Here is a 26,169-nt window from a genome sequence, read left to right on the forward strand (position 1 = left end):
TCACAAGGGAGCTGTTTCCAGAGGAAGAACTGTCAGGGGGGAGAGACTTTGTGCTGCTCATCAGGCAATGGCTTTTTCCAGCTGCCTTGCCCAACCATCCAGCCCTGGGAGCCTTTCCCAAACCACGACTTTAATAATAATAATAATAATAATAATAATAATAATAATAATAATACCTTTATTGTCAATGTGCAACCTGTGTACAATGAAATTAACCAAGTCTCCCTCCCTCCACACACAAACACTTAATCTCATTGCACTCTGTGTGCTTGTCGCAAAACACACCAACCCCGAAAGTCAGTTGCACTATATTACTTTCCGTCCAGCAGCCTAACAGCCCACGGATAGAAACGGTTATCTTGTTTTAGCTTGTTGGTATGACTGATTATGGGACGCGGGTGGCGCTGTGGGTTAAACCACAGAGCCTAGGACTTACCGATTAGAAGGTCAGCGGTTTGAATCCCCGCAACGGGGTAAGCTCCCGTTGCTCGGTCCCTGCTCCTGCCCATCTGGCAGTTCGAAAGCATGTCAAAGTGCAAGTAGATAAATAGGTACCGCTCCGGCGGGAGGTAAACGGCGTTTCCGTGCACTGCTCTGGTTCGCCAGAAGCGGCTTAGTCATGCTGGCCACATGACCCGGAAGCTGTACGTCGGCTCCCTCGGCCAAGAAAGCGAGATGAGCGCCGCAACCCCAGAGTCATCCGCGACTGGACCTAATGGTCAGGGGTCCCTTTACCTTTACCTATGACTGATTCTACTTCTATATCTCCTGCCCGAGGGTAGAAGATTAAAGAGGTGCTGGCCAGGGTGTGAGTCGTCCCTGAGAAGTTTCCTCACTCTCCTAAGACAACGATCCCTTGCGATGTCATCTAGCGGACTCAGGGGACAGCCCATGATATCATGTGCTGTGTTCACCACCCTCTGTAAAGACTTTCTGTCTGTGGCTGTCAAGCCAATGTACCACACTGTGATACAACATGAGAGGAGTTCATCAATTGTTGTTTAACATTGTTCTTTCGCAAGACCCTGAGAAAATGGAGTCTCTACCACCTGAGTTATATTGTTTTTCCAAGTGAGGTCTTCACTAAGGTAAACTCCCAGGAATTTAAAGGAAGAGACTCTCCCCACACAACCCCCCCACCCATATAATGGGACTAGTTCCCCTCTCTTCCTCTGAAAGTCCAACACCATCTCATTTGTCTTGCTAATATTTAGGTGCAAGTTATTCTCTAAGCACCATGTAGATACTTTTTGAACCTCCTCCCTGTACGCTGATTCATCTCCACCTGTAATTAGACCCATTATGGTAGTATCATCTGCAAACTTAATAATTGCAGTAGATGGATCAGATGAAATGCAGCATATGTATACAGCGAGTACAGGTAGGGACTCAGCACACATCCCTGTGCTGAGCTTCAGGGAGGTAGATGTAACAGGCCCAATCCTCACTGTTTGTGTCCGATCCCTCAGAAAGTCTTTAATCCAGTCACAGATGGTAGAAGAAAGGTCTAGTTCCATCAGCTTTTTGATAAGAATGTCCGGGAGGATGGTATTAAAAGCCGAGCTATAATCAATAAAGAACATTGTTAAGAACAGCAGAAGCTGCTGGGAAGAGAGAAAAGGAGTTTGGGGATTTAAAGAAAAACAGATTTATAAGTTCTGTGCCTTTGTTTCTCAGTTTGATCCTCCTATGGGATCAACGATGCTCTGCATGGAGAAGTACTTTGATTTATCCATCCTGAATCTTCCAACAAACGCTGTTGAGTTTAAGCAAGTGTAAAGCGATGTGCATTGAGGCATAGAAGTGACGACTGTTCACATGTACACTCACCACAGAGTCTGAACTGGTGTGGACTGAGCAGGAAGGAGATTTTGGGGTTGTGGAGTGTGGCTCAATGACAATCTCAGCCCAGGGTTTAGGGAATTTTTTAATGTTGGATGTTCTATTGTGTTTTTAATATTCTGTTGGGAGCTGCCCAGAGTGGCTGGGGAAACCCAGCCACATGGGTGGGGTATAAATTAAGTTGTTGTTGTTGTTGTTGTTGTTGTTGTTGTTGTGCATGGCAGCTGTAAGGAGGGCAAATCCCATGCTGAGTTGCTGATGGTGAAAAGTCCACAGGCTCTGCTGAGCACCTAATCAATTATTTTTATTTCCTCCTTGTAGGTGCGAATCATCACGAGTCAGGAGAAATTCACATGGATGAGGAGACCTTCCAGACTCCAGTGCTCTCAACAAACGGTGAGAAACTATTTGCAAAGTTCAGCAGGAGTCTAACAAGCTTTTGGGACATCAGCGTTTCTCAAGCTGTGGACCAAAGACCCCACAGGTGGGCATCAGTCCACGTTCAGGTGAAACTCAGTGCAGCTTCCTTTTCTCACAGTGGCCAGCCAGGTCCCATTATGGGAGGCCCATAAGTAGAATCGGAGCATAAGAGAAACGCTCCCCATCCTGCAGTTTCCAGCAGCTGATATTCAGAAGCAGCACTGCCTCCAGCTGTGGAGATCGTATCTATGGGACCGCCTCTCCTGGTCTGCCCCGCAGAGGACCTTAAGGTCCATGAACAACCATAGAGGTCCCGGGCCCTAAGGAAGTCAGATTATCCTCCACCAGGGCCAGGGCCAGGGCCTTCTCAGTGATGGCTCCGGCCTGGTGGACTGCTCTGTCCCAGGAGACCAGGGTCCTTCAGAATTTAACCTCTTTCCGTTGGGCCCATAAGACAGAGCTATTCCGCCTGGCCTTTATTATTATTATTTTTTATAAAATATTTATTAAAAGTTTTAGACATTTATAGTCACCAAACACCTATAAAACCATCACCCTAATACAATAAACAAAGAAAAACACAAAAGAATAAAAAGAATAACACATAATACAAAAAACATACAACAACAAAATCAAGTAGTTCATAACCATATTTTCTTTGCTTTTGGACTTCCTCGCATCTCTCGTTCCTGCGTTCCCAGTTTCTAGAGTTATAAACAGCAAATTATCACCTTGTTTCAAATCTTATTTTGTGATTTTCCAATATTATGTCTCTAACTTTAAATATTTTTACCATAAGCTTAAATACTTAATTTAGACATGATATTAGTCCGAAATTTATCTTCTTCTCAAATTTCACTTATTCTCATATTCCCTTCAGCTAGTTTGCTGATGCCCTGTTGTTCTCATTCCTGCATCCTTCTTAACACTCATACAGTTTACAATGTTTTTGTAAATAGTCCTTAAATTTCTTCCAATCCTCTTCCGCTGCTTCTTCTCCCAGGTCACGGATTCTGCCAGTCATTTCTGCCATTTCCATATAGTCTATCAGTTGCGTCTGCCATTCTTCCAGCGTGGGCAAATCTTGAGTTTTCCAATGCTTAGCGATGAGTATCCTTGCTGCTGTTGTTGCATACATAAAGAATGTTCGGTTCTCCTTTAACACCCTCTGGCCAACAATGCCCAAAAGGAAGGCCTCTGGTTTCTTAGGGAAGGTATACTTAAATACCTTTTTCAACTCATTATATATCATTTCCCAGAAAGCCTTGACCCTAGAGCAGGTCCACCAGAGGTGAAAGAACGTTCCTTCAGTTTCTTTACATTTCCAACATTTATTGTCAGGCAAATGATATATTTTTGCAAACTTGACTGGGGTCATGTACCACCTATTTATCATTTTCATAATATTTTCTTTTAAGGCATTACATGCCGTGAACTTCACACCGGTGGTCCATAACCTATTCTGCCTGGCCTTTAATTTGAATTCAGCCTGATCTTTTATTCCCCTTCTCTTCCCTCCCCCTCCCCTTTTATGAAGATCACCCGCTCTGAGACCCCACAGCTAATTCTCCCCTGGTCTCCACACTGGCCCAAGTAGGACCAATTCAGCCAGCTAGCCCTGGGGAATTATCTAACTGATTTTTGAATTTTATTGTTATTCATGTTTTTATACTGTATTTTATGCTGCTTTTATAATTAAGTGTTTTAAATTTGTTGTTAGCTGCCCTGAGCCCGGCTTTTGAACCGGGAAGGGCGGGGTATAAATAATCATCATCATCATTGCCATCATGTCTAGCAGCCATTGATAGGCCTCTCCTCCGTGGAAGCGTCTCGTCTTCTTTCACCAACCCAGGTTGGTGGCCATCACTGCCTTTGTGCTTTGGTCAATGGTGCCCTCTCATCTCCTTTCCTGCCCAGGGTCCCCGACGCCCGGCAAGTGCCCTGCCACTATCACCCATCACCACCTGGGAGCTGCCTACTGCAGCGAGGGGAGGCCCTGCCCAGGAGACCAGAAGTGCTGCCGTGTGGGGAATATTCTGAAGTGTGTCCTTCCAGAAGGAGGTATGTATGCTGCCCCTGCTCCCCATATCTCAGTGCCATGCATGGTGGAAAGGGACATGGTTCTTCTAAAAATTTCCTGGCTGGGACGGAGCAATGCTCAAGATCCTGAAGGAGCCCTGTGAATTTCCCTGCTGTTTGCCAGAGTGTCCTTGAGAAAGGACTCTGCCTACGCTGCCTTCTGCGCACAACCATGAATCCTAGAGTTGAGTTTCTTGCATCTGGAGGAGTTACAGGGTGCAATGGCCGAGCCTCACCCTAAGAAAAACCCCTTCCTGATCTCCTCTGCCATGAGTAAGTGGCCTTACAGTGGCCCGAGTGGATGAGGTCAAGCACTTTGCACTGACAGGAGTGAGACCTCGTCAGCATGTAAATCCTGTGCTCAGAGATCTGCCCTGGTTGCTTATCTGCAATTGGGCCAAGTATATACAGTAAAGTGGGATGCAGGTGGCACTGTGAGTTAAACCACAGAGCCTAGGGCTCACCGATCAGAAGGTCGGTGGTTCGAATCCCCGTGACGGGGTGAGCTCCTGTTGCTCCTGCCAACCTAGCAGTTCGAAAGCACGTCAAAGTGCAAGTAGATAAATAGGTACCGCTCTGGCGGGAGGTAAACGGCATTTCCGTGCGCTGCTCTGGTTCGCCAGAAGCGGCTTAGTCCTGCTGCCCACATGATCCGGAAGCTGTATGCCGACTCCCTCAGCCAGTAAATTGAGATGAGCACTGCAACCCCAGAGTTGGTCACGACTGGACCTAACGGTCAGCAGTCCCTTTACCTTTATACAGTAAAATGTATAACTTGGGACCAGTTTACCTACAAGATCAGCTTACCTCAGATGTTCCCACTCCACCACTTCCATCAGTGTAATGGGCACTATTGCAGGTGCCACAAAATTCCCGTTCTGCATCTCTGGGAATCTTAATCTTAATCTTGCCGATTCAGCAAAAATCCACCCAGACGCTGTTTTGCAGCCCGATTCCCAGATGTGTTCAGGAAAACCCGGATGTATGGCAGCCCTATTTTAACTTTTCAAAAGTCTTACATGGCTGTTGTTGATTAGTGTTTCATTTTATTCTTTCTGGGGCACTTACATTTTATGAAATAAATACAATGGATGCTCGGGTTGCAAATGTTATCCGTGCGGGATGCACGTTCGCAACCCGCAACGTCCACAACCCACAGTGGCACGTCTGCGCATGTGCGGGTTGCACTTAAGCGCTTCTGCGCATGCGCGACTGCCAAAACCCAGAAGTAACCCGTTCCAGTACTTCCAGGTTTTGGTGGTCCACAACCCAAAAAAACGCAACCTGAAGCATCTGTAACCAGAGGTATGACTGTAAATAACTTGCAATGCTCCAGCCTTCATTTATGGCCACCTCCAGCAGCAACAAACCCAGCAGCTCCCAGAAGAATGCTCTCCTGTGGCGCAAGAGACCCACTGACTGCCCTCTTCTCTTGCAGTGCATCGTGGCTACTGTCCCCACTCGGAAGATCATGCTGCTTCTGCCTCCTCCTCCTCCAGCCCCTGTTCTGATGACTCCCAGTGCACCTCAGAGGAGAAGTGTTGCCTGAGAGGTGGTCTCAGGAGATGCACCAAGGCTCAGCCAGGTACCGGCCGTGACAAGCACCTGAGGCCCCAGCACCCCCACCCCACACTGCAGGGGCCTCCAGAAGGGCCAAAGCAAGCACTGGGAGGCAGAAGAGTTGATCCTTTCTCCCAGCACCCGCTCCCAGCCTTGATTCATATATATCCATCTGGCTGGGCCTCCCCAGCCACTCTGGGCAGCTTCCAACAAAATATTAAAATACAATATTGCATCAAACATTAAAAGCTTCCCTAAACAGGGCTGCCTTCAGATGTCTTCTAAAATTCAGATAGTTGTTTATTTCCTTGACATCTGATGGGAGTGCCACCACCGAGAAGGCCCTCTGCCTGGTTCCCTGTAACCTCACTTCTCGCAGGGAGGGAACCGCCAGAAGGCCCCCAGAGTTGGACCCCAGTGTCCAGGCTGAATGATGGGGGAGGAGACGCTCCTTCAGGGATACAGGACTGAGGCCGTTTAGGGCTTGAAAGGTCAGGACCAAGACTTTGAATTGTGCTTGGAAATGTCCTGGGAGCCAATGTAGGTCTTTCAGGACCAGTGTTTCACTCCCAGTCACCAGTCTAGCTGCTGCATTCTGGATTAGTTGCAGTTTCCAGGTCACCTTTAAGTGTCCAGGCTGAATGATGGGGGTGGAGACGCTCCTTCAGACTTTGAACCCAGAGCACCTCAGTCCTGCCCACCAACCTTTGCTCTCCTTGGCAAGGAAAAGCCCCCTGGGCAGCTGGCCAGCCATGATGCGGCCACAGGAGAAGGTTTGGTGCCAAAGGTGCTCAGGGTGTGTCAGGATGACCCTGCCTTATCAGCAGACCTGAGAGCAGGGAGGGTTGTGCGTCGCGGTCGTGGCTCAAGCCAAGAGCCCGTTGGCATCTCCTGCCTGGTCTGCTCCTCCCCTTCCAGAAGATGGCTTGGCATAGCCAGGGTGGCTGGGCTAAACGGGCCACTGGCCTGATCCTGCAGCCTCCTCTTAGGGCTCTCCTTTTTGCCAATTCATTTTCATTGATCTTCCAAATTTTTAACAGATTAACAGCAAATTAATTCAAATTTAACACAAATTTAAAAGTCGACTTCATTTTTACTCACCTATTATCTATGCTTAATTAAGTATTCAATGTATATGTTTAAATCTACGTTTGGTTCTTGCTCCTATTTACTTAATAATTATTCGCTTAGATTCATACTGTTATGCTATTTATTTGGATGTTTTGCTTATGCTGGACTATGACTGTAATAAAGTACTTGACTTGAAAGTTGACTTTTAACCCCCTCCTTCAAAATGTTTCTCTTCCCTCCCTCCTTTGCTACGCACAATAAAATACTTCCTAATTTCTATTACTTTCCCATCCATTCTCTATTGTCATTGACTGCTCATGTTCAATTCCTGCTGAGACTTTTCTTTAACTATTTCCCCAGTTAATCAAGTAGATTTAATCTTCCTTTGTCAATCCATATATGTGAATCACTGATCATGATTTTGAATTGTAATTTCCTCCCATGCAACTTCTTCTTATGGCTCATCTTACCGTATGTCCTTAAGTTCTTACGGCAACAGACTCAGGATGCCTTTCCCCTGCTTGACTCTTCCCTTCCTCTCCAGAGAAAAGGGGCCTTTGCCCCAAGAGCCGCCTTTTGCCCGCGTTCCGCCCATGCGACAGCGAGTGCGAGGACGACCGAAGTTGCAGCCTTGGGCAGAAGTGCTGCTTTAAAGACTGTGGCTTGAAGTGTGCCGACCCCGAGATTCACCATCAGGGCAGCGGACAGCGCGACAGGCAGCTCTGGGAAAGGGAGAAGGCTGACCACAGTGGGCATGGCGGGCAGGAGGAAGGTGAGTTGTGGAACCACAGGTTCAGAGGACTGGAGAGTTGGCAGGGACCCATGGATCCCCCTTGCAATGCTCTAGGGCACGGGTCGGCAGCTTAAGGCCCATGGGCCACAAGCGGCCCACAAGGGTCGTTTAACCGGCCCACGAGCCACCCCTGAACTGAGCCGCTCGCTCAGCGAGTCCCTGCATGCTGCGCTAAACTGGCACAGCATGGCGCAGGGACTCACTTCTGCAGCACCGGAAATCGTGTCTGCACACATGCAGATGCCTGAAATTGCGGACGTGCACACGATCCGGCCCATGGAGGGATCTCCGCTGGAGTAAACTGGCCCAGACAAGGTAAACCTTGCCAATCCCTGCTCTAGGGGGGAAGCGAAGCTGCCTCAGAAGGAGGGGTCTGCTGTGGATCTCTCTCTGGCAAGTTGCCACTGCCGCTGGGCCAAGGGAGGGTCTTTCCTAGGCAGAGTCTGGAGGCTCCAGAAGCAGCAGCAACAGCAGCAGTGGGAACGTTTGCCGGATTCTGATTTTGGCCTCATTGCAGGGAGGCGAAGAGCTCCTGATGAGTCCAGGAAGAGGGCCTAGCCCCCTCCTTCAGAGGAAGGCAGGGCGAACAGGGACAGAAGTGGGGTGGGGGGTCTTCCACAGTTGGGCAGGTGTCCCAAAAGAAGTGTGTTGTTAGGATATTTTGTTAATGGCTTCAGTCTGAGGTGCCATAAAAAGGGAGTGAAAGGAACCAAGAGCCTTGGAGAGCTGCTACTTCTAAGTCTAGAGTTCTGCATAGCCCCCCACTCATTTTTCAGTGGTCCAAGGCAAGCAGTGAGAGGCTCCTGCAGATGCTGGTTGCACCCAGAGGTGCAGCAAGGTCAGGTGGTACCTGGTGCGAAAAAATTGTTGTCACCCCCCCACACACATTGCAATTTTTGGGAACGTTGCCAGGGGTGTGAGCACTAACATAAGATAAGATGGAGTTCTTGTTATTAAATATACCAAGAAAAAAGCACACCAAGAACTCAGGCCAATGTAAATTTCAATAGTGGTCCCTACTCACAAATCAAGTCAATAGTAACAAAGACTAATCCATTCAAAAGTCTGTATTCTGACAATGAATACAAACTCAAATAGAGGTTACAAACTCTAACAGAGATTTCAAACTCATAAAGATATTTGAGTTTGTATTCCTTGTCAGAATACATACTTTTGAAAGGGGTGTGAGCACTGGCAACCGGGAGTGCGAGCACTGCCCATCAGGGGGGTGCCAACGCCATCCGCTAACCACAAAAATCTGACCGCTGATCGCATAAAACCGCCTGCCTGGGATGCAAGCGCCACCCACCAGGGGGGTGCCAGGCTGATCGCCAAGCGTGTTTGCGTGATCAGCTGGCATATTTTCATGACAACGATCATGCCAGTCATGAAAATCCACCCGCTGGAGGTGAGAGCGTCACCATGCCAATCTGCCCAGGGGGGATTTTTGTCACCCTCCCCAGGCATGAAACCTGGGGCAGACCGCACCCCCCCTTGTGACACCTCTGGTTGCACCCCACCTCTGTAGAGCATCCCAGTGTGAGAGTCCACTTTCTCTCTTTCAGTGCGCCCTGGACAGTGCCCTGTGCCCCATGGATCCGGTACATGCGTAGAACTCTGTCGCAGTGATGCCTCTTGCCCGCTTGGGCAAAAGTGCTGCAGCAACGGCTGTGGCCACAAATGCATGAAAGTCACTGGAGGTAAGAGAAGTCAGTGGGTGCCCAAGCCATCGCTCTGAGCACCTTCATTTGCACATCTATGCAACCTTAGCCTACGATGGAGGCGCTCGCAGCGTCAGCACCCCAGCAGACCTCGCTTCTCCATGAGTCACTTCTTTGGATCTGGAACTGAGCAAGCTGTGGGGTAGCTGTGGGGCAGTGGGTCTTCTACACCTGGGCGAATTGGACAGAACTTTGGCAAAGAAAGCAAAGAATGGAAACTGAATAAAAAGAAAACGTGTAGGGAGGAGAATCTGGTGATTTTTTTCAAAGTGCCAAATGATACAGAAATGTGGATAACTGAATTTAAGATTGGGGAAAAGGAGAAACTGAGAGAAAATGGAATTGATGTTTTTATGATTGATTGATTGATTGATTGATTGACTGATTGATTGAATTAATTAATTAATTAATTTGTACACCGCCCCTTCATCCAAAGATCACAGGGCGGTTCACAACATGAAAATACAGTGGTACCTCGGGTTACATGCGCTTCAGGTTACAGACTCCGCTCACCCAGAAATAGTGCTTCGGGTTAAGAACTTTGCTTCAGGATGAGAACAGAAATTGTGCTCCGGCGGTGTGGCAGCAGCGGGAGGCCCCATTAGCTAAAGTGGTGCTTCAGGTTAAGAACAGTTTCAGGTTAAGAACGGACCTCCAAAATGAATTAAGTACTTAACCCAAGGTACCACTGTACAAAATACCTAATAAAAGCAAACAGAATACCTAATAAAAGCAAAAGCAGAAGAGCTGAAATCCTCTCTCTTTTCAGCGCCAATGAAGGGCTCAATATAATCTCTCTCTCTGTTACAGTCAAGCCTGGCATCTGCCCTGCTCTGGCTAAAGGCAATGAGTCGCTGCCCCTGCAATTCTGCTCCACGGATGTCAGCTGCCCAGGGGACCAGCTTTGCTGTGAGACCATGTGTGGGCGGCAATGCTTGCTCCCTTTCGGAGGTGAGGAACTCCCTGGCGATAGAAGAAAACACTGGGGGTGCTCTCCAGCTTGGCTTGCCAGATCATCCTCAATGTTCCCTGCAGCCTTTCCAGAATTTCCTCCTGTTCAATCTTCTCCCTTTCTTCTTTTACCCAGTGCCCAGAGGATACTGCCCCAGGGAGCCTCCCCAATCCAGCCAGAATGTAGCAAATTGTTCTTCTGACTTAAGTTGCGGTTCAGGCGCTGACTCCCCAAGGAAGAAGAAGTGCTGCAGTTACGGTCATCTGCAGACTTGCCTGGAGGCTGAGGAAGGTATTGCTTCTCCAGGAATGACGGGGGGGGGGGGGGTGTGTGATGCCAGCAGGACTTGGGAAGGATGTTCATGGTGCTTTGTAGAGCCCAGAGTTTGGATCCTGCCCAAGAAGGGGGCAGGTGCAGCGGCCGCTTGCAGAATCTCCACTCCCTAATGCCCAGCTGTTTTGTGATTGCCTGTGGTAGTACTGTGGGACCCAGGGGTGGGAGAGAGCAATGCACTCTGCACATGCTCACAGCACTCTCATTTGTCACTTCCTCACACATTCTAGGATTGAGCCCTGGCATTCGAAACACCAACCAGAGCCTCTGGACTCTGTTGCCACAGTGCCTTTTTCAGAGATGTCTAGAGAGGGTAGTTCAGGTACATGCAGCTATGAAAGACAAGAGAGACCATTAGCATTGGCCAGGAGAAGGGAGAGAGTCCATAATAATAATAATAATAATAATAATAATAATAATAATAATAATAATTTATTTATATCCCACCCATCTGGCTGGGTTTCCCCAGCCACTCTGGGCAGCTCCCAACAGAATTAAACGCACAGTAAAACATCAAGCATAAAAAACTTCCCTAAACAGGGGTTCCCCAAACAGGGGTTCCAGGCAATTACCCAGGTCCAGTTTCCTTGGAGGTCAGACTGTGGTGTCTTTAGGATATGTGGTTGTATTCACACATATATCCAGCCTAGGCATAGGATGGAGGGGCTCATGGCATTAACACCCCAATAAACCCTGCTTCTCCATTAGCCACAGCACAGAGCAATTCAGTCTCTGTGTCTCCAGCTTCCAGCCTGCTTCCAGCTCAGCTCACACACAAAAACTCCTGCTATGTAGCACTTGGATGAGGGGGATCGAGGAAAGCTCCCCACACACCATTAGCCTGGAGAGTTTCATCACTTAGTTGTGGCTCTTGCAGTCTGGCTTATCCTTTGGGAATGCCAAAGAGGACACTTAAGGGGCCAGCCAAGGCCAATGGCTCACAAAGAGACTTGTCTGACTAGCTCAGCAACCTCCACTGTTCTGTTCTAACCCTCCCTGGGCGCAAGACCCCAAGTGTGGGAATGTTCAGGGATGCAATATATTGTCTGATTATATCCTTTTCCAACTTGTGTTAACAAGTTCACAATTTAGCAGAGTAACATTCCCCTTTTTAAACTTGCAGCGGATGCGTTAGCTCAGGCTCGCTAAAGCCTCTATAATAACTGTTCTGGTATTTTCCCCTTTTTCCCTCATAAAAGATAAGACACGACACTGTCTTCTATAAAAGTATAAGAAGAGTTTACTCACATATCATTCTGTTCACAATCGGATCCCAGAAGGCAGACTTAGCTTAGAAAAGTAACATACAGTGGTGCCTCGCAAGACGAAATTAATTCGTTCCGCAAGTCTCTTCGTCTTGCGAGTTTTTCGTCTTGCGATGCACGGTTTCCCATAGGAATGCATTGAAAATCAATTAATGCGTTCCTAGGGAAACCGCCTTCAGACCAGGTCCGGGGACAGTCTGTCCCCCGACCTCTTCTGAAGGCTGGGGGGGGCGAAAGTCTTTGCTCCCCCCGCCTGCATTCAAAAGCCCTCCGGGACAGCGGAGAAACGCACTGCGTTTCTCCGCTCTCCCGGGAAGGCAGGCAGGGGGGAGCAAAGACTTTTGCCCCCCGCTGGCCTTCAGAAGAGGTCCAGGACCTCTTCTGAAGGCTGGCGGGGGGCGAAAGTCTTTGCTCCCCCCCTGCCTTCAAAAGCTGTCCGCCCAGGCTTCGCGGACCTCTCCGCAAAAAGCGGCAGCGCTGCCGCTGCTTGCGGAGAGATGCCGGCATGCTGAAGCCTGGGCGCGCCGAGATCAGCGCGCCCAGGCTTCGCGGACCTCTCCGCAAAAAGCGGCAGCGCTGCCGCTGCTTGCGGAGAGATGCCGGCATGCCGAAGCCTGGGCGCGCCGAGATCAGCGCGCCCAGGCTTCGCGGCCCTGCCCCCGGCATTGGGGCATGGTCCCGATGGCGGGCGGCGGGGGGAGGCGTTCCCGCCCGTCCACCGGCATCGGGGCATGGTCCTGATGGCGGGCGGCGGGGGGAGGCGTTCCCGCCCGTCCACCGGCATCGGGGCATGGTCCTGATGGCGGGCGGCGGGGGAGGCGTTCCCGCCCCACCGCCCGGCATCGGGGCATGGTCCAGGGCTTTTAAATTGCCCCGGAACAGCGGAGAAGTCCCCCGCTGTCCCGGGGCTTTTTAAAATGCTGGCGGGCGACAGCGGAGGCGCTTCCCCCCTGTCCCGGAGATTTCCCTATGGGCTTTCGTCTTGCGAAGCAAGCCCATAGGGAACTTCGTCTTGCGAAGCGCCTCCAAAACGGAAAACCCTTTCGTCTAGCGGGTTTTCCGTCTTGCGAGGCGTTCGTCTTGCGGGGTACCACTGTACACCTGGAAACTATCTCATAAGGAGACAGTCCCTTTGTCCTCTCTTGGCAGGAGGCCAAGATAGCATCTTTGGCTAAGCAGATGTTGCTTCTTCGATGCAGGTAGTCACAGAGAGAAAGATGGCTGCCCTGCCCTGTGCTTTTGTGGTTACCTGCACAGGTGAGGCCACGCCCACCTCTAGTCACATGCAGAGGAAGTCTGTCCCAGCCCAGAAGGAAACAGGAAGTTTACCTGCTGGCTGGACAAACATTCCTCCCCACGTGTAAGCATATTCACTCTAGGAATGTTGTACCGGTACTTGACTGCTCTTGTGTTTCACATCCCACACCAAGAACTGGAAGGGACTCGTGGCGTCATTCAGACAAGAGTGTGGCTGGAGGAGGTAGAACCAGTGGCGTAGCAAGGTCAGGTGGCTCCCCATGCAGAACATTTCTTGTCAAACCCCACCACCACCACCACATTGAACTTATTAAAAGAAGGGAAAATAAGCTACTTAGAACTGGTCTCCTGCTTCTGTGGTTCAGGGCACAGATGCAAACCTCTCCTCCTTCACCACTCTTTTCTCTTCCCCCAGAGCACCCTGGCATGTGTCCGAGAAAGAAAGTGGTGCATAGCTTTGCTCCCTGCGAGGACAAGTGCCGAGACGACAGAGACTGTGACGTCACCAAGAAATGTTGCTTCAGCGGCTGTGGCCGGGACTGCCTGGACCCAGGTACTGGCACAACACCTGCACAACACTAGCACAAAAAGGGCACAGACCTCAGAGCATCCCCTCCTTGACCTCCATCCCCTCTGCCTCCCACAGTTCCCAGCGACCGATGCCTATTGCCCCCTGAGACCGGATTATGCAGAGCATACGTTCAACTTTACTTCTACTGCCCAGTGCGGAGGAAGTGCCTTCAGTTTGTTTATGGTGGCTGTGGGGGCAACAGCAACCGATTTAGCACAAAGGAGGAATGTCAGAAGTCCTGTGGGAAAATCAACGCAGGTATGGAACATCTGCCTTGTTTTTTTTAATATTTATTGACTGCAAAGAAAAAATTTAAAAAAAGAATAAAGGGTGCATCATGGACTCTGCCGCCCACTAAACTCTCAGCTCACAATTCGAATCTGGGAAAAAGAAATGGCAGGTTGACATTAGAAGAGTTCTGCAGGTAGACGAGTCTCATTCAAACTCAGCCTTGGGGAGTTAACCTGGCTCTGTGCTACCCAGGAAAACCCAGCTGGTGGCAGCAACAGCCAGGAGTATTTCTACAACTGCTGATGCAGCAATTGCGATACTATCTGGAGTGGTTAGACCTGACAGCTGCAAAATATTCAGCAGGCAAGTGGTTGTTAAACAGGCAGCTCTTCTCCAAAATATTTTGTGCATACACGTACACAAACACACACATACACACAGACTGAACATCCATGCACATTTGTGCAAGGGAGTCCATGGAAGCATAGAATGATAGAATTGTAAGGTTGGAAGGGACCCCAAGGGCCCTCTAGTCTAACCCCCTGCAATGCAGAAGAGTGGTACTGTTATTTCTCTTGACCTGGAAACTATAGCTCTGCTGACGCAGCTTAGAATAGGAGCAGCTCTCTTGCTGCTGCATCCCACAGTGGACTCGTGTTCAGCTTGCAGTCTGCTAAGACCCCTAGTTGCTCTGGGGTTCCTCACTGGCACAGGCACTTAGGGGTTTGGTTTCCCAATTACAGGTAGGTAGCCATGTTGGTCTGCTGTAGTCAAAAGAAAATAAAAAAAATCCTTCCAGTAGCACCTTAGAGACCAGCTAAGTTGTTCTTGGTATGAGCTTTCATGCACATGCACACTTCTTCAGATACACTGAAACAGAAGTCACCAGACCCTCATATATAGTGGGAGGGTGGGGAGGGATATTACTCAGAAGGGGGGTGGGAATGGGTGATTGGCTGAGAGGTGTGGTAGACCTGTTGATGACTGTTAAGGACTGCAATTGGTCTTACAGGAAAAAGCAAGGGGTGAGATGGCTAAAAATAGCTTTATCATGTATAATGAGAAATTCTTTTGTAATAGTCCTATTTAATTGCTCATTTTCTACCATTGTGTATGCCATCAAATGCCAACAGTGCCCTTCAGCCCTCTATATTGGACAGACAGGCCAAACCCTATGCCAAAGGATAAATGGACATAAATCTGACATCAGGAATCACAAAACAGAGAAACCAGTAGGAGAACACTTCAATCTCCCAGGACATTCTATACAATATCTCAAAGTAGCTGTCTTATTACAAAGGAATTTCAGAAATAGACTGGAAAGAGAAGTTGCTGAATTGCAACTTATTGCCAAACTTAAAACCATGGAGAGACCTGGTCTGAATAGAGACATTGGATTCTTATCTCATACATGATAAAGCTATTTTTAGCCATCTACAAAGGTCTGGTGATTTCTGTTTCAGTGTATCTGAAGAAGTGTGCATGCACACGAAAGCTCACACCAAGAGCAAACTTCGCTGGTCTCTAAGGTGCTACTGGAAGGAATTTTTTAATTTGGTTTCCCAGTGTCATTCTCTGGCCCAGAGGAAAGTTGCGCCAGTCATGGGCAACTGTCGCCTGCTGCCTGTGGTTAAACTGCTCCTGGCTCACCTCCCACAGCTGCCTTATAAGAAGGTCCCACCCCCAGGGAGCCCCCACTCCGCTTCCAGAGAGCACCATGCAGCTCCACCTTGCCCTTCTCCTCCTGCTTCTGGGGCTCCTCTCCAGCTGTGCCAACTCTTCTGCTGCTGGTGGTGGTGAGAGCTGGCGTCACCTGCCAAGGGGTGAGTGGGGGACATGGCGGCCGTGCACCCCACCTGAGGGTGGGCTCTGTTTGCCCAGGCCAGAGGGGACTGATGAGGACAACCAGGCAAGGACTGCGCCAGGTCGTCCTGCCCAGAAGCATTTAGCCCTTTCGCCCTCAGCGCTTGCAGGTTCAGGGGCTGAGATGAGGTCCAAATTCCTGGGGCCTGGCAGTCCGATTCTTTTGATTTATGTAATTCTTAACCAAATCCAGATTTTACGTTCAGTGCATGCACAGTTCTGAGCAATGGCTTGCACACTTGTGCTGTGAACTGAGCGTTTCTGAGCATTTCCAAATCTATAGGAACGTTCGCTCCTGTGCTTTGACGGCAAGACAGCACAGCCTCATTTTATGATTGTATGTTTTCGTAAGCAAACCCTGTGTGAATACAACAAAGCGCTTGTGTGATACACATTGGGTTGTGTTGCCCACGCAGGCCTAACATTTAAAGTGCATGGTTGGTTCTGCAACAATCGTGTGGGTGCTTGTATTATTGATATGAGTCATTAGGATCTTGATATTCTCAACAAGTATGGATACCATCATATTTATTATTAACATAAAAATGAGACCATGCCGTTATTTTATATCTATGTAAAGATTCTTAGCCTTTGCAGAGGTGCCCCCCAAAAAAAATTTAGCCTGAGTCCTGGCAGCTGTTTTGGATTACGGCAGCTGGCTGTGCTGCAATAGGAACGAGGCATTCATGGCCCATGCAGATGTTTCTGAACTACAACTCCCTTCCACCTCACCAAGCATGCCCAATGGCTGGGGTGAAGATGGGAGTTGTAGTTCAGCAAGCACCCGGTGGGCCAAAGGTTCCCCACACCTGGCATATGCAATGACAAGGAAAGGTCCCTCAAGTTTGGCATCAAGATGCTTCTGGGGCAGGGCCCCACTGAGAACGATGTTAGGAGTGATGCCAAGTGCCACACGGAAGCAGACGCGACCCGGTTAATTTCTAGCCTTTCCCTGATACAGGTAACTTAAGGTTGGCCTCTTGAATTTCACCTGCCATTATCTCTTCCTTTAGGAGCTGATGAGGAGCTTCTGACGGAGCTGGCATCCCATTCTGTTCCTGGTAAGTGTAAAGTCTGTGATGTGAAGGCACCTTCCCAAGTTTTCTCAACAGGCTGGTGATGCCTCTAGGATGGCAAACATTCCTCTGCGTGTTTTTAGCATTCTCTCTCTCTCTCTCTCTCTCTCTCTCTCTCTCTCTCCAAGTTATACAAATCGTTTGGCTGATCCAGAGGTTTCCAACCTTTGCGAGTCCATAGCTCCCTTGACCGCAAAGCCAGCAGCCCCCAACCCTTTTCAAACATCCTCCCTTGTGGAGTGTTCCCTCAGGCTCCTTGGGAATCACTCCAGTAGCCGCTGCTGCCACTCCTGTCTTTGAGCTGCCCCCTATCTGCCCCATAGAGAGGTGCCTCCTCACCCTGCCCCTGTGGGCTTGTCTGTCCATTCCCAGTAACAAGGGCTGGTGGACTGCCTGTCTGGGCTCCCGCTTGCTTGCTTGCTTGCTTACTCCAAGGACACCTCAGTTCCTGGCCACCAGCACCCCCTGGCCAGCCCCAGAGGCACCATTCGCCTCAGTAGTGCAGCTAGCCACTCAGGCACCCAGAGCAGAACACGTCCCGTGCACCCGGAGGGCAGGGCGAGCCACCCAGGGTGGCAATTGGCATGGCAATCGGCACCCAGGGGGTGTGGCAGTGATCCACCCAGGGAGGCGATTGGCACGGTGATTGGCACCCAGGGGGGCAGGGCAGCAATCCACCCACGGCAGATTTTGTCACCCCCCTCTAGGATGACACCCAGGGCGGACCGCCCCACTGCCCCCTTCCTACACCCCTCCAGCTGCTCAAGCCTTTGGGAGGCAGAGATGCGAGAGGCATCAGAGGAGGGATGGAAGGAAAGAGGGATGGAGGCCAGTGTTGCCCACAGCACCATCCTTCAAGGCACCCCAGGGTGCCATGGCACACTGGTTGAAAACCGCTGGGCTAATCAGATGGCTTTAAAAGAGGTTTGGATGGATTTAAGCAGGAGGAGAGGGCTACCGATGGCTCCTAGGCAGAATGGCTCTGCTCTGCCTCTACAGTCAGAGGCAGTGAATGGTTCCAAAGGCCAGTTGCTGGAAAACCACAGGAGGGCAGAGTTGCTCTTGTGCTCAGATCCTGTTCCTGTGTTTCTCGCAAGACTCTGGTTGGCTGCTGTGAGCACAGAATGCTGAATGAGATGTGCCATTGTCGTGATCCAGCAGGTTCTTCTCATGCTTTTATGTATTACTGTATTTTAATATTTGGTTGGAAGCAGCCCAGAGTGGCTGGGGAAGCCCAGCCAGATTGGGGGGGGGGGGGTATAAATAAACTAGTAGTAGTAGTAGTAGTAGTAGTAGTAGTAGTAGTAGTGTAGTAGTAGATGATTAATGTTTCCCACCAAAGGAAAAACAAAACACATCAACTACAAAGGAAATGTTACATATAAAATAAATTCTTCCATACGTTGAGACTTCCGCCATCCTCAGCATGGGTTCTTCGTTTCCTTGTTGACTGCATATTGTGTGACCTTTAACTTATCATAAATTATCTATGATCTTTGTAGCATGCAACATTGCAGAAGTTAATCAAAGAACGTCAAAGATTTCATATGTCAACCATGTTCTTTTAAATATAATCTGTACGTATCCCATTCTTTGTTAAACTTTTGCTTTGTCTCCTTCCTAATTTTCCCTGTCATCTTTGCCAATTCTACATGGCCAAATAATTTCACCTGCCATGCCATTTTAGCTGGCATTTTGTGTCCCTTCCACCATTTGGCTATCAGCATTTTCGCAGCAGTGATTGCATACATGAATACCTTCCCCAGTTCCTTTGGAAATTCCCTTATTCCGAATAGGATTCCTCACAAGAAAAGGGAAAAGTTGACAGCTATGCTCTCCTTCCATGGAGGTTTTTAAGCAGAGCTTGGGTGGCCATCTGTCCTGGATGCTTGAGCTGAGATTCCTTCCTGCTGGGGGTTGGACTAGATGACCCCAGCGGGTCCCCTCCAACTCTACCATTCTACGATTCTCTGACCTCGCCAGTCTGTAAAACGGGTTTCTCCTCCGTGCCTAGATTTCTGCAACCTCCCCAGTGACCCCGGCCATTGCGACAACTCCACCCTTCGATTCCACCACAGCTCCCACACGGGGCAGTGTCTGAAGTTTCTCTACCGAGGCTGCGGGGGCAACAGGAACAACTTTGGGACGCAGCTGAGTTGCCTGCAGACGTGTGCGGATCCTGGTGAGCAGGCAGGGGGACAGTCCGGTGGGCTGGGGACGGGGAGGGTTAATTGATCCCTTTCTCTGGTTGCTTTATGCATGCCGTGAAATACTGTATGCAAGATGAAAGAAGGAATGAGAGGTCAGCAAACTTTTTCAGCAGGGGGCCCGTCCAGGAGGGAGAAGGGACCGCCGATCCCCGACCTGTTCTGGGGGCTGGGGTCGGCAGAAGCTCGGACTTCCCCCGCCTCCAGCCCTGCAAGCTCCGGGAGCGAAGGCAAGGCTGCGCGCAACCTTGCCGCCACTCCCGGACCTGTTCTGGGGTCAGTGGAAGCTCGGGCTTCCCCTGCCCCAGCCCCAGCCCCGCGGCTAAAAAGGAGAAGCCTGAAGCCTGAAGCCTGAAGCACCCGCAGCGCAACTGCCGTTGCGTTCAGGGGGCTTCAAGCAGCTATCCGCAAGCCGTCGGAACGCAGCGCTGCACTCCGAAGGCTTGCGGATAGGCGCCTGAAGCCTGGAGAGCGGGAGGAGTTGGTGCACACCAATCCCTCTTGCTCTCTAGGCTTCGCGTTGCTGGAGAGGCGCTGCACAGTTTTCCCTCTCTGCGCAGCGCCCCTTCAGCGAAGCAGGAGGAGAAATGGAAGGGGCTCCGTTTCCCCTGCCACTTCGCTGAAGGGGCGCTGAGCAGAGAGGGGGAGAATTTTTTCCCCCTGTTCTCCCCCTCCTATGGTCCAGTGCGTCCTATAGAGCAAAAAATACGGTATATTTTGAGGGGGGGGGGGAATGAATGAATTCCTCTGCCCCACAAATAACCCAGAGATGCATTTTAAATTAAAGGACACATTCTACTCATGTAAAAACAAGCTGATTCCCGGACAGTCCGCGAACCAGATTTAGAAGGCAATTGGGCCGGATCCTGCCCCTGGGCCTTAGTTTGTCTACCCGTGGGCTAAAGTTTCCTTCAGTCTAAAGCTCTTTGAAACAAATGTTTTCAAAGACTGTCTACAGTCCAGAAGGGAGCAGGCCAAACAGACTGCCTTGGGCAAGGAGTTCCACAGATGTGGAGCCACCACTGAGAAGGCCCTAGACCAGGCTGAGGAGCCCGTTACGCCTGAGGGCCATATTCCCTCATGGACAATCTTTCAGGGGCCACATGGTTGTTTACAGTATTCCCTTAAATACATTATTATTATTATTATTATTATTATTATTATTATTATTATTATACCCCACCCATCTGACTGGGTTTCTCCAGCCATTTTGGGCGGTTTACAGCATAACTAAAAACATAATAAATTTCTCCCCACCCCCATTTTCATTAAATTAAATTCATCTTTTTAAAAGTTCTCTTACATTAAAAATATGCTACTTGTGCATCTGATTCTACATGGCTCTTCCCTTTGTCAGAAAATATTCTGTGTGAAGTCAAACTAAGTTCAGTCTCCTAAAAACAGTCCTAAGAATAAAAGACACAAAATTTAAAAAATGAAAATGAAATGAAAACATAATGAAAACACCGAGCCTTTAAAGCCCTCCCTAAACAGGGCTGACTTCAGAAGTCTTCTAAAAGTCAGGTAGCTGCTTATTTCCTTGACATCTGACGGGAGGGGTTCCACAGGGAGGGCGCCGCCACCGAGGAGGCCCTGTGCCTGCACAGAGGAAGATTTTGGCAAATTCCTGCTGTTTCGTTCCAGGTGTCTGCCAGCTCCCACAGCATCAAGGAAACGGGGACGCTCTGCGCACTCGCTTCTACTACAGCCCCACCTCCAGGACCTGTGAGGGGTTCATCTACCGAGGGCACGGAGGCAACGGAAACAACTTTTTGACGAAAGAAGACTGCCTCCAGTTCTGCGCAGCTCGTGGTAAGGGCAGGCTTGCTCCAAGGACACCGTCAGCTGAGATTCCTGCATTGCCGGGGGTTGGACTAGATATCCCTGGGGGTCCCAACTCGGCAGTTCTATGGTTCTATAACAGGGGTCAGCAACCTAAGGCCCATGGACCGGAAGAGGCCCATGGAGGTCATTTGACCAGCCCACGAGGAGCCGCCCCCCAACCGAGATGCCCGCTCACACGATGGGCTAAACCGGCACCGAAAATCACATCTGCAAGTGTGCAGATGCCAAAAAACGTGGGCGCGCAATCCGGCCCAGGCAAGTTAAACCTTGCTAACCCCTGTTCTATGATTTGCATGCAGAAGGTCCCAGCCAGTTTCAATCCCTAGTTCCGCAGCTGCAGGGCCAGAAGGGATCCCCTTACCAAGACAACCCCAGAGTAGTGCAGCAGCTACTCAGAACAGATAAGTGGGGGCTAGGTAGATCAGGGTAGGTGGTTTGGACTAGGCAGCATCCTGCATGTTGGGAGATTCAGGACAGAGAAAAGAAATAACGGGGGGGGGGGGGTTAAAATAAAAAACAGTCTAGTAGCACCTTAGAGACCAACGATGTTTGCTGTAGGTATGAGCGTTCGTGTGCATGCACACTTCTTCAGATACTGTGAGGTTGATGGACTTCCATTTCATGCGACTCAATGTGGTGCCTTTCATGATTCTAGATTCAGGTAGGGAGCCGTGCTGATCTGACTCACTCGAAATAATTAAAAAATTTAAACAATTTAGAACAATTTTTTAAAAATAAAAAATTTAGAACTAACTTAGTTTGTCTCTAAGGTGCTACTAGCCTATTTTTTAATTATTATTTTTTAAAGTATTTCTAATTTTATTAATTATTTCGACTGCGTCAGACCAACACGGCTACCTACCTGAAGACAAAAGAAAGTCCTCCTTCATGCACCACATAATTAAACTATGGAACTCACGGCCCCACTAGGCCAAGGTGGATGACTTGAAAAGTGGGTTGTACAAATTTGTGGAAGTGAAGAGGGCTGTCGGTGGCAACTGGCCAGGATGGCTCTGCTCTGCCTCCGCAGAGGCAGCAATGCTTCTGAATAATAATAATATAATAATTTCTTATTTATACCCCACCCATCTGGCTGGGTTTCCCCAGTCACTCTGGGCGGCTTCCAAGAAAGTATTAAAATACTGTAATGCATCAAACATTAAAAGCTTCCCTAAAGAGGGCTGCCTTCAGATGTCTTCTAAAAGTCAAATAGTTGTTTTTCTCTTTGACATCTGGTGGGAGGGCGTTCCACAGGGCGGGTGCCACCACCAAGAAGGCCCTCTGCTTGGTTCCCTGTAACTAGGCTTCTCGCAGCGAGGGAACCGCCAGAAGGCCCTCGGTGCTGGACCTCAGTGTCCGGGCAGAACAATGGGGGTGGAGACTCTCCTTCAGGTCTACTGGACCGAGGCCATTTAGGGCTTTCAAGGTCAGCACCAACACTTTGAATTGTGCTGGGAAACGTACTGGGAGCCAATGTAGGTCTTTCAAGACTGGTGTTGTGTGGTCTCAGCGGCCGCTCCCACTCACCAGTCTGGCTGCCAGTTTATGGAAACCGCAAGAGATCCTGCATGCTGATTTCCCACAGGAATCTGTTTGGCCACTGTGTTCACAGGATGCTGGTCTAGGTGGGTCCCTGGTCTGACCCAGCATGTCTTCTGATGGGTTTATCATGTTCCAAATCTCCAGCTGGTAAGACGAGCCCTCTGAGACTGATGGGGGTGCCTCTCTTCTTTTTCCAGGTAGACAGTGACACCCCCCTCCAAGGCAAGATGCAAAGCTCCCGGGACCCTCCAGAGAAGAGACCACCAACCCAAGGCTGACCCCCCCCCCTTCCTTCTCCTCTCTTTCTCCCCCTCGCTTGCCCACACTTATATCTTAAGACCTCGGTCTTTGCTTCTCCAGCCACAGCCCTCAGAAGGGTCCCTGCTCCCTCAGAAGGGCTCCTTCTCCCTTGCTGCCCCTTCTGGCAGTGTGGTGCAGTGGTTAGAGCACTCTGCCATGAAGCCCACCAGGGGACCTTGGGGAAGTCACCCGTCTCCCAACTTAAGCAAGACTACAGTTCTGTTATTCCATGATTCTGTTGGGTGGGATAGAAAGGTCATGTGGCCATTTTTGAATTGCAGGGGGTTGGACTAGATGACCCCTGGGGTCCCTACCGACTCTACAATTTCATGATTCTGTGTCCTCCTCCCCCCCCTTCCAGAGAAGAGCCCTGTGATACCATCTCTCTCGTTCCTCAAAACTCCTTTTCTGCAAAGTCTTTGCACAATGCATTCATCCTTTGTTACCTCCCTGCCTCCCACCAGATTGTAAGCTTTTGGGGGCAGGGACCTGACTCTGCTTCTGGTACTCACCATATGCCTTGCTGGCATGGGCGTAGCCAGGATTCTTGTTGTTGGGGAGGGAGTTGTTAGGGAGCAGGCTTTTGCTGGGGGGGGGGGTGGCAGAACCACAGTGAATTTTGCATTTTTAATGGTTTTCAGTCATTTTTGAGGATTCAGCATTCTAAGGCTGCTCTAGCTGCCGGTTTGCTTGGAGGGTTAAGCGGAGCTTTGTGCGCCCTGCAATAAAACCACTGCCTTATCGCCTTACTTATCGCGAAATTGACATATAAATTGCAAGATAAGGACAACTGTGACTTTAAAGAAGAATGGGAACCTTTTACAAATTATTTTAAAAAACAACAAAATAAACTGGACTCCTAGGCAGGTTTTGAACAAACATACACAAACTTATTGTTACTAATATAATAGATAGATAAGTTGAGGATCTTTACATTTTTATAGCATGCAGAGAATAATATGTGTTAAAAAAATCAGAGAGAGGAGCTGAGGGAGGGAAAGGGGAAATGGGGGGAAACATAATGAAGATGATTTGTTGGAATAATTTCTTATGTGAAAACATTTAATAAAATTTAAAAAATAAAAAATCACTGCTTTATCTACAGCCTGGAGAATCTGGTGATTGTGTTGTAACATAGAATCATAGAATCATAGAGTTGGAATAGACCACAAGGGCCATTGAGTCCAACCCCCTGCCAAGCAGGAAACACCATCAGAGCACTCCTGACATATGGTTGTCAAGCCTCTGCTTAAAAACCTCCAAAGAAGGAGACTCCACCACACTCCTTGGCAGCAAATTCCACTGTCGAACAGCTCTTACTGTCAGGAAGTTCTTCCTAATGTTTAGGTGGAATCTTCTTTCTTGTAGTTTGGATCCATTGCTCCGTGTCCGCTTCTCTGGAGCAGCAGAAAACAACCTTTCTCCCTCCTCTATATGACATCCTTTTATATATTTGAACATGGCTATCATTTCACCCCTTAACCTCCTCTTCTCCAGGCTAAACATGCCCAGCTCCCTTAGCCGTTCCTCATAAGGCATCGTTTCCAGGCCTTTGACCATTTTGGTTGCCCTCCTCTGGACACGTGACACTCCAGTCGCCAAACTGTGATGGGCTCCTGGAGTTGCAGGCTCAGGTTCCTTGGAATAAAGGTCAGCAGAGACTGTGGTTTATTTAGACTAGAGGGTTTTATTTACACTCATGTACATTGTTACGAAAATCTAGGTGCGAGGCTGCTCTGCCACCTAGCTCATCGGACTGAGGTATCTGAAGGTATTCTGGGAAGGGGGACGTAACAAACCTGCCCCCCTCTTCCGCTGCGCAACAACATCCAGAGACCAGGATGGGGTTGGGGGCTCACAGCATAGACACCCAAACACCTCTCGCTTCTCTGTAGGTCGCAGCTTTGGCTCCAGCACAGAGCAAGCAGGTCTCAGTGTGTCCATCTTCCAGCCTACTTCCATCTCAGTTGACTCCTACTGAAATATACTTGGAGTCGAGAGTGGATTTCATGCTCTTTATTCAGCTCATAGTGGTGAGGAGGAATGGAAGTTCCCTCAGAATGTCTGCTTTATATACATTATTTACACAATGGGCCCCATGTGATTGGCTAATTCCGGGATTCACCTGTAGGCTAATCAGGTTGTGGATTCACTTCCACCTGGAGCTGGATTGGGTGGCTCCTGTGGACCAATCAGACTGCTGCATTCTGAATCCCATTGTTCTAGGACCAATCAGACTGCTGCATTCTGAATCCTATTGTTCTAGGACCAATCAGACTGCTGCCTTTTGGGTCCTATTCAACTCAGTACATAACACCTACCTAGCAGCTAGGTAAGGGGGTGGAAGAACCCCCCCCCCCCATTTGTTCTATGGCACAGAGAAGATACTTCAGTTCAGCTAATGGTGGTGCATAAATAGCCCAAGTCATTGTCTGGACAAAGAGACTCATTTGGCCAGCTGGCTTCCATCCATTCCACCCTCGTAGGCTCCCAAGAACCGGAAGGGGCATCATCCAGACTGACCCCAAAACTCACAGCACCGCAACACTGCCCCACTGCTCTGAGCCTGCCGGGCCTGGGGGGCTCGTGGTAGAATTGCTCGTCATGCTCCCGTTTCCACAAGACCTACCCCAAGGTTTTGTGAGCAGCTTCAGCACAGACTCCAACGCCAGCCCATTCTCCTCTCAGCTTTGTCTACTGCTGGTGCCATGCAGAGAGCGGCTTTGTGGGGATTTTCCAGACCCCAAATTCTTCTGAATCAAAAGATCTGGAAAACTGCAGGGCAGTGGGGGAATTCCTGCTGAAGGTTCGAGTTTCTAACCCCAGCTGTTGTGGGAAGCCTGGGGGCATGCAAACAGGCGCTTAAAGGGCTTTTTGAAGAAGGATGAGGGTCATTGCGTCCTCTGGGTCAGGTCCAGGGCCGGATTTAGGTTCGATGAGGCCCTCAGCTCCTGAAGGTAATGGGGCCCTTTATATGTCCAGCTGCCCTTTGTCAACAACAAAAAGCTCTTTTTGTGTTGAATAGATGCTATATGGTAATTTATGGAGCTAATAAGTATCTCAAGCCATTTGCGCATGTGGCCATGCAACCAGTCCATGCAGAATGTAGGCACCCTATATATAGAAAGGAGCAAACCAGTTATATTTTAGGGAGCAGGTGAGCAGGTGGGGACCATGACTTACATCATAGGAGCCGACACAACACAAAACATGGTTGCTGTATGTAGATTTCATTTTATTT

At 49.3% G+C, this 26,169-nt stretch overlaps 1 protein-coding gene across 1 annotated transcript in view; it reads left to right on the forward strand.

The window, feature by feature from the left end:
- Nucleotides 1-22,906, forward strand: part of LOC114599962 (uncharacterized) — a 46,321-nt gene extending 23,415 nt beyond the window's left edge. Inside the window, exons 16-28 of the mRNA XM_077929530.1 lie at nt 2,164-2,238; nt 4,180-4,323; nt 5,780-5,926; nt 7,517-7,744; nt 9,331-9,465; nt 10,297-10,437; nt 10,574-10,729; nt 13,709-13,846; nt 13,940-14,122; nt 16,972-17,019; nt 19,049-19,216; nt 20,886-21,109; nt 22,826-22,906. Of these exons, the coding sequence (XP_077785656.1) occupies nt 2,164-2,238; nt 4,180-4,323; nt 5,780-5,926; nt 7,517-7,744; nt 9,331-9,465; nt 10,297-10,437; nt 10,574-10,729; nt 13,709-13,846; nt 13,940-14,122; nt 16,972-17,019; nt 19,049-19,216; nt 20,886-21,109; nt 22,826-22,906 (1,868 nt within the window). The remainder of the gene's footprint in view (nt 1-2,163; nt 2,239-4,179; nt 4,324-5,779; nt 5,927-7,516; nt 7,745-9,330; nt 9,466-10,296; nt 10,438-10,573; nt 10,730-13,708; nt 13,847-13,939; nt 14,123-16,971; nt 17,020-19,048; nt 19,217-20,885; nt 21,110-22,825) is intronic.
- The last annotated feature ends 3,263 nt before the right edge of the window (nt 22,907-26,169 follow it).

The sequence above is a fragment of the Podarcis muralis genome, chromosome 5 (assembly GCF_964188315.1).
Source record: "Podarcis muralis chromosome 5, rPodMur119.hap1.1, whole genome shotgun sequence".
NCBI lineage: Eukaryota > Metazoa > Chordata > Lepidosauria > Squamata > Lacertidae > Podarcis > Podarcis muralis.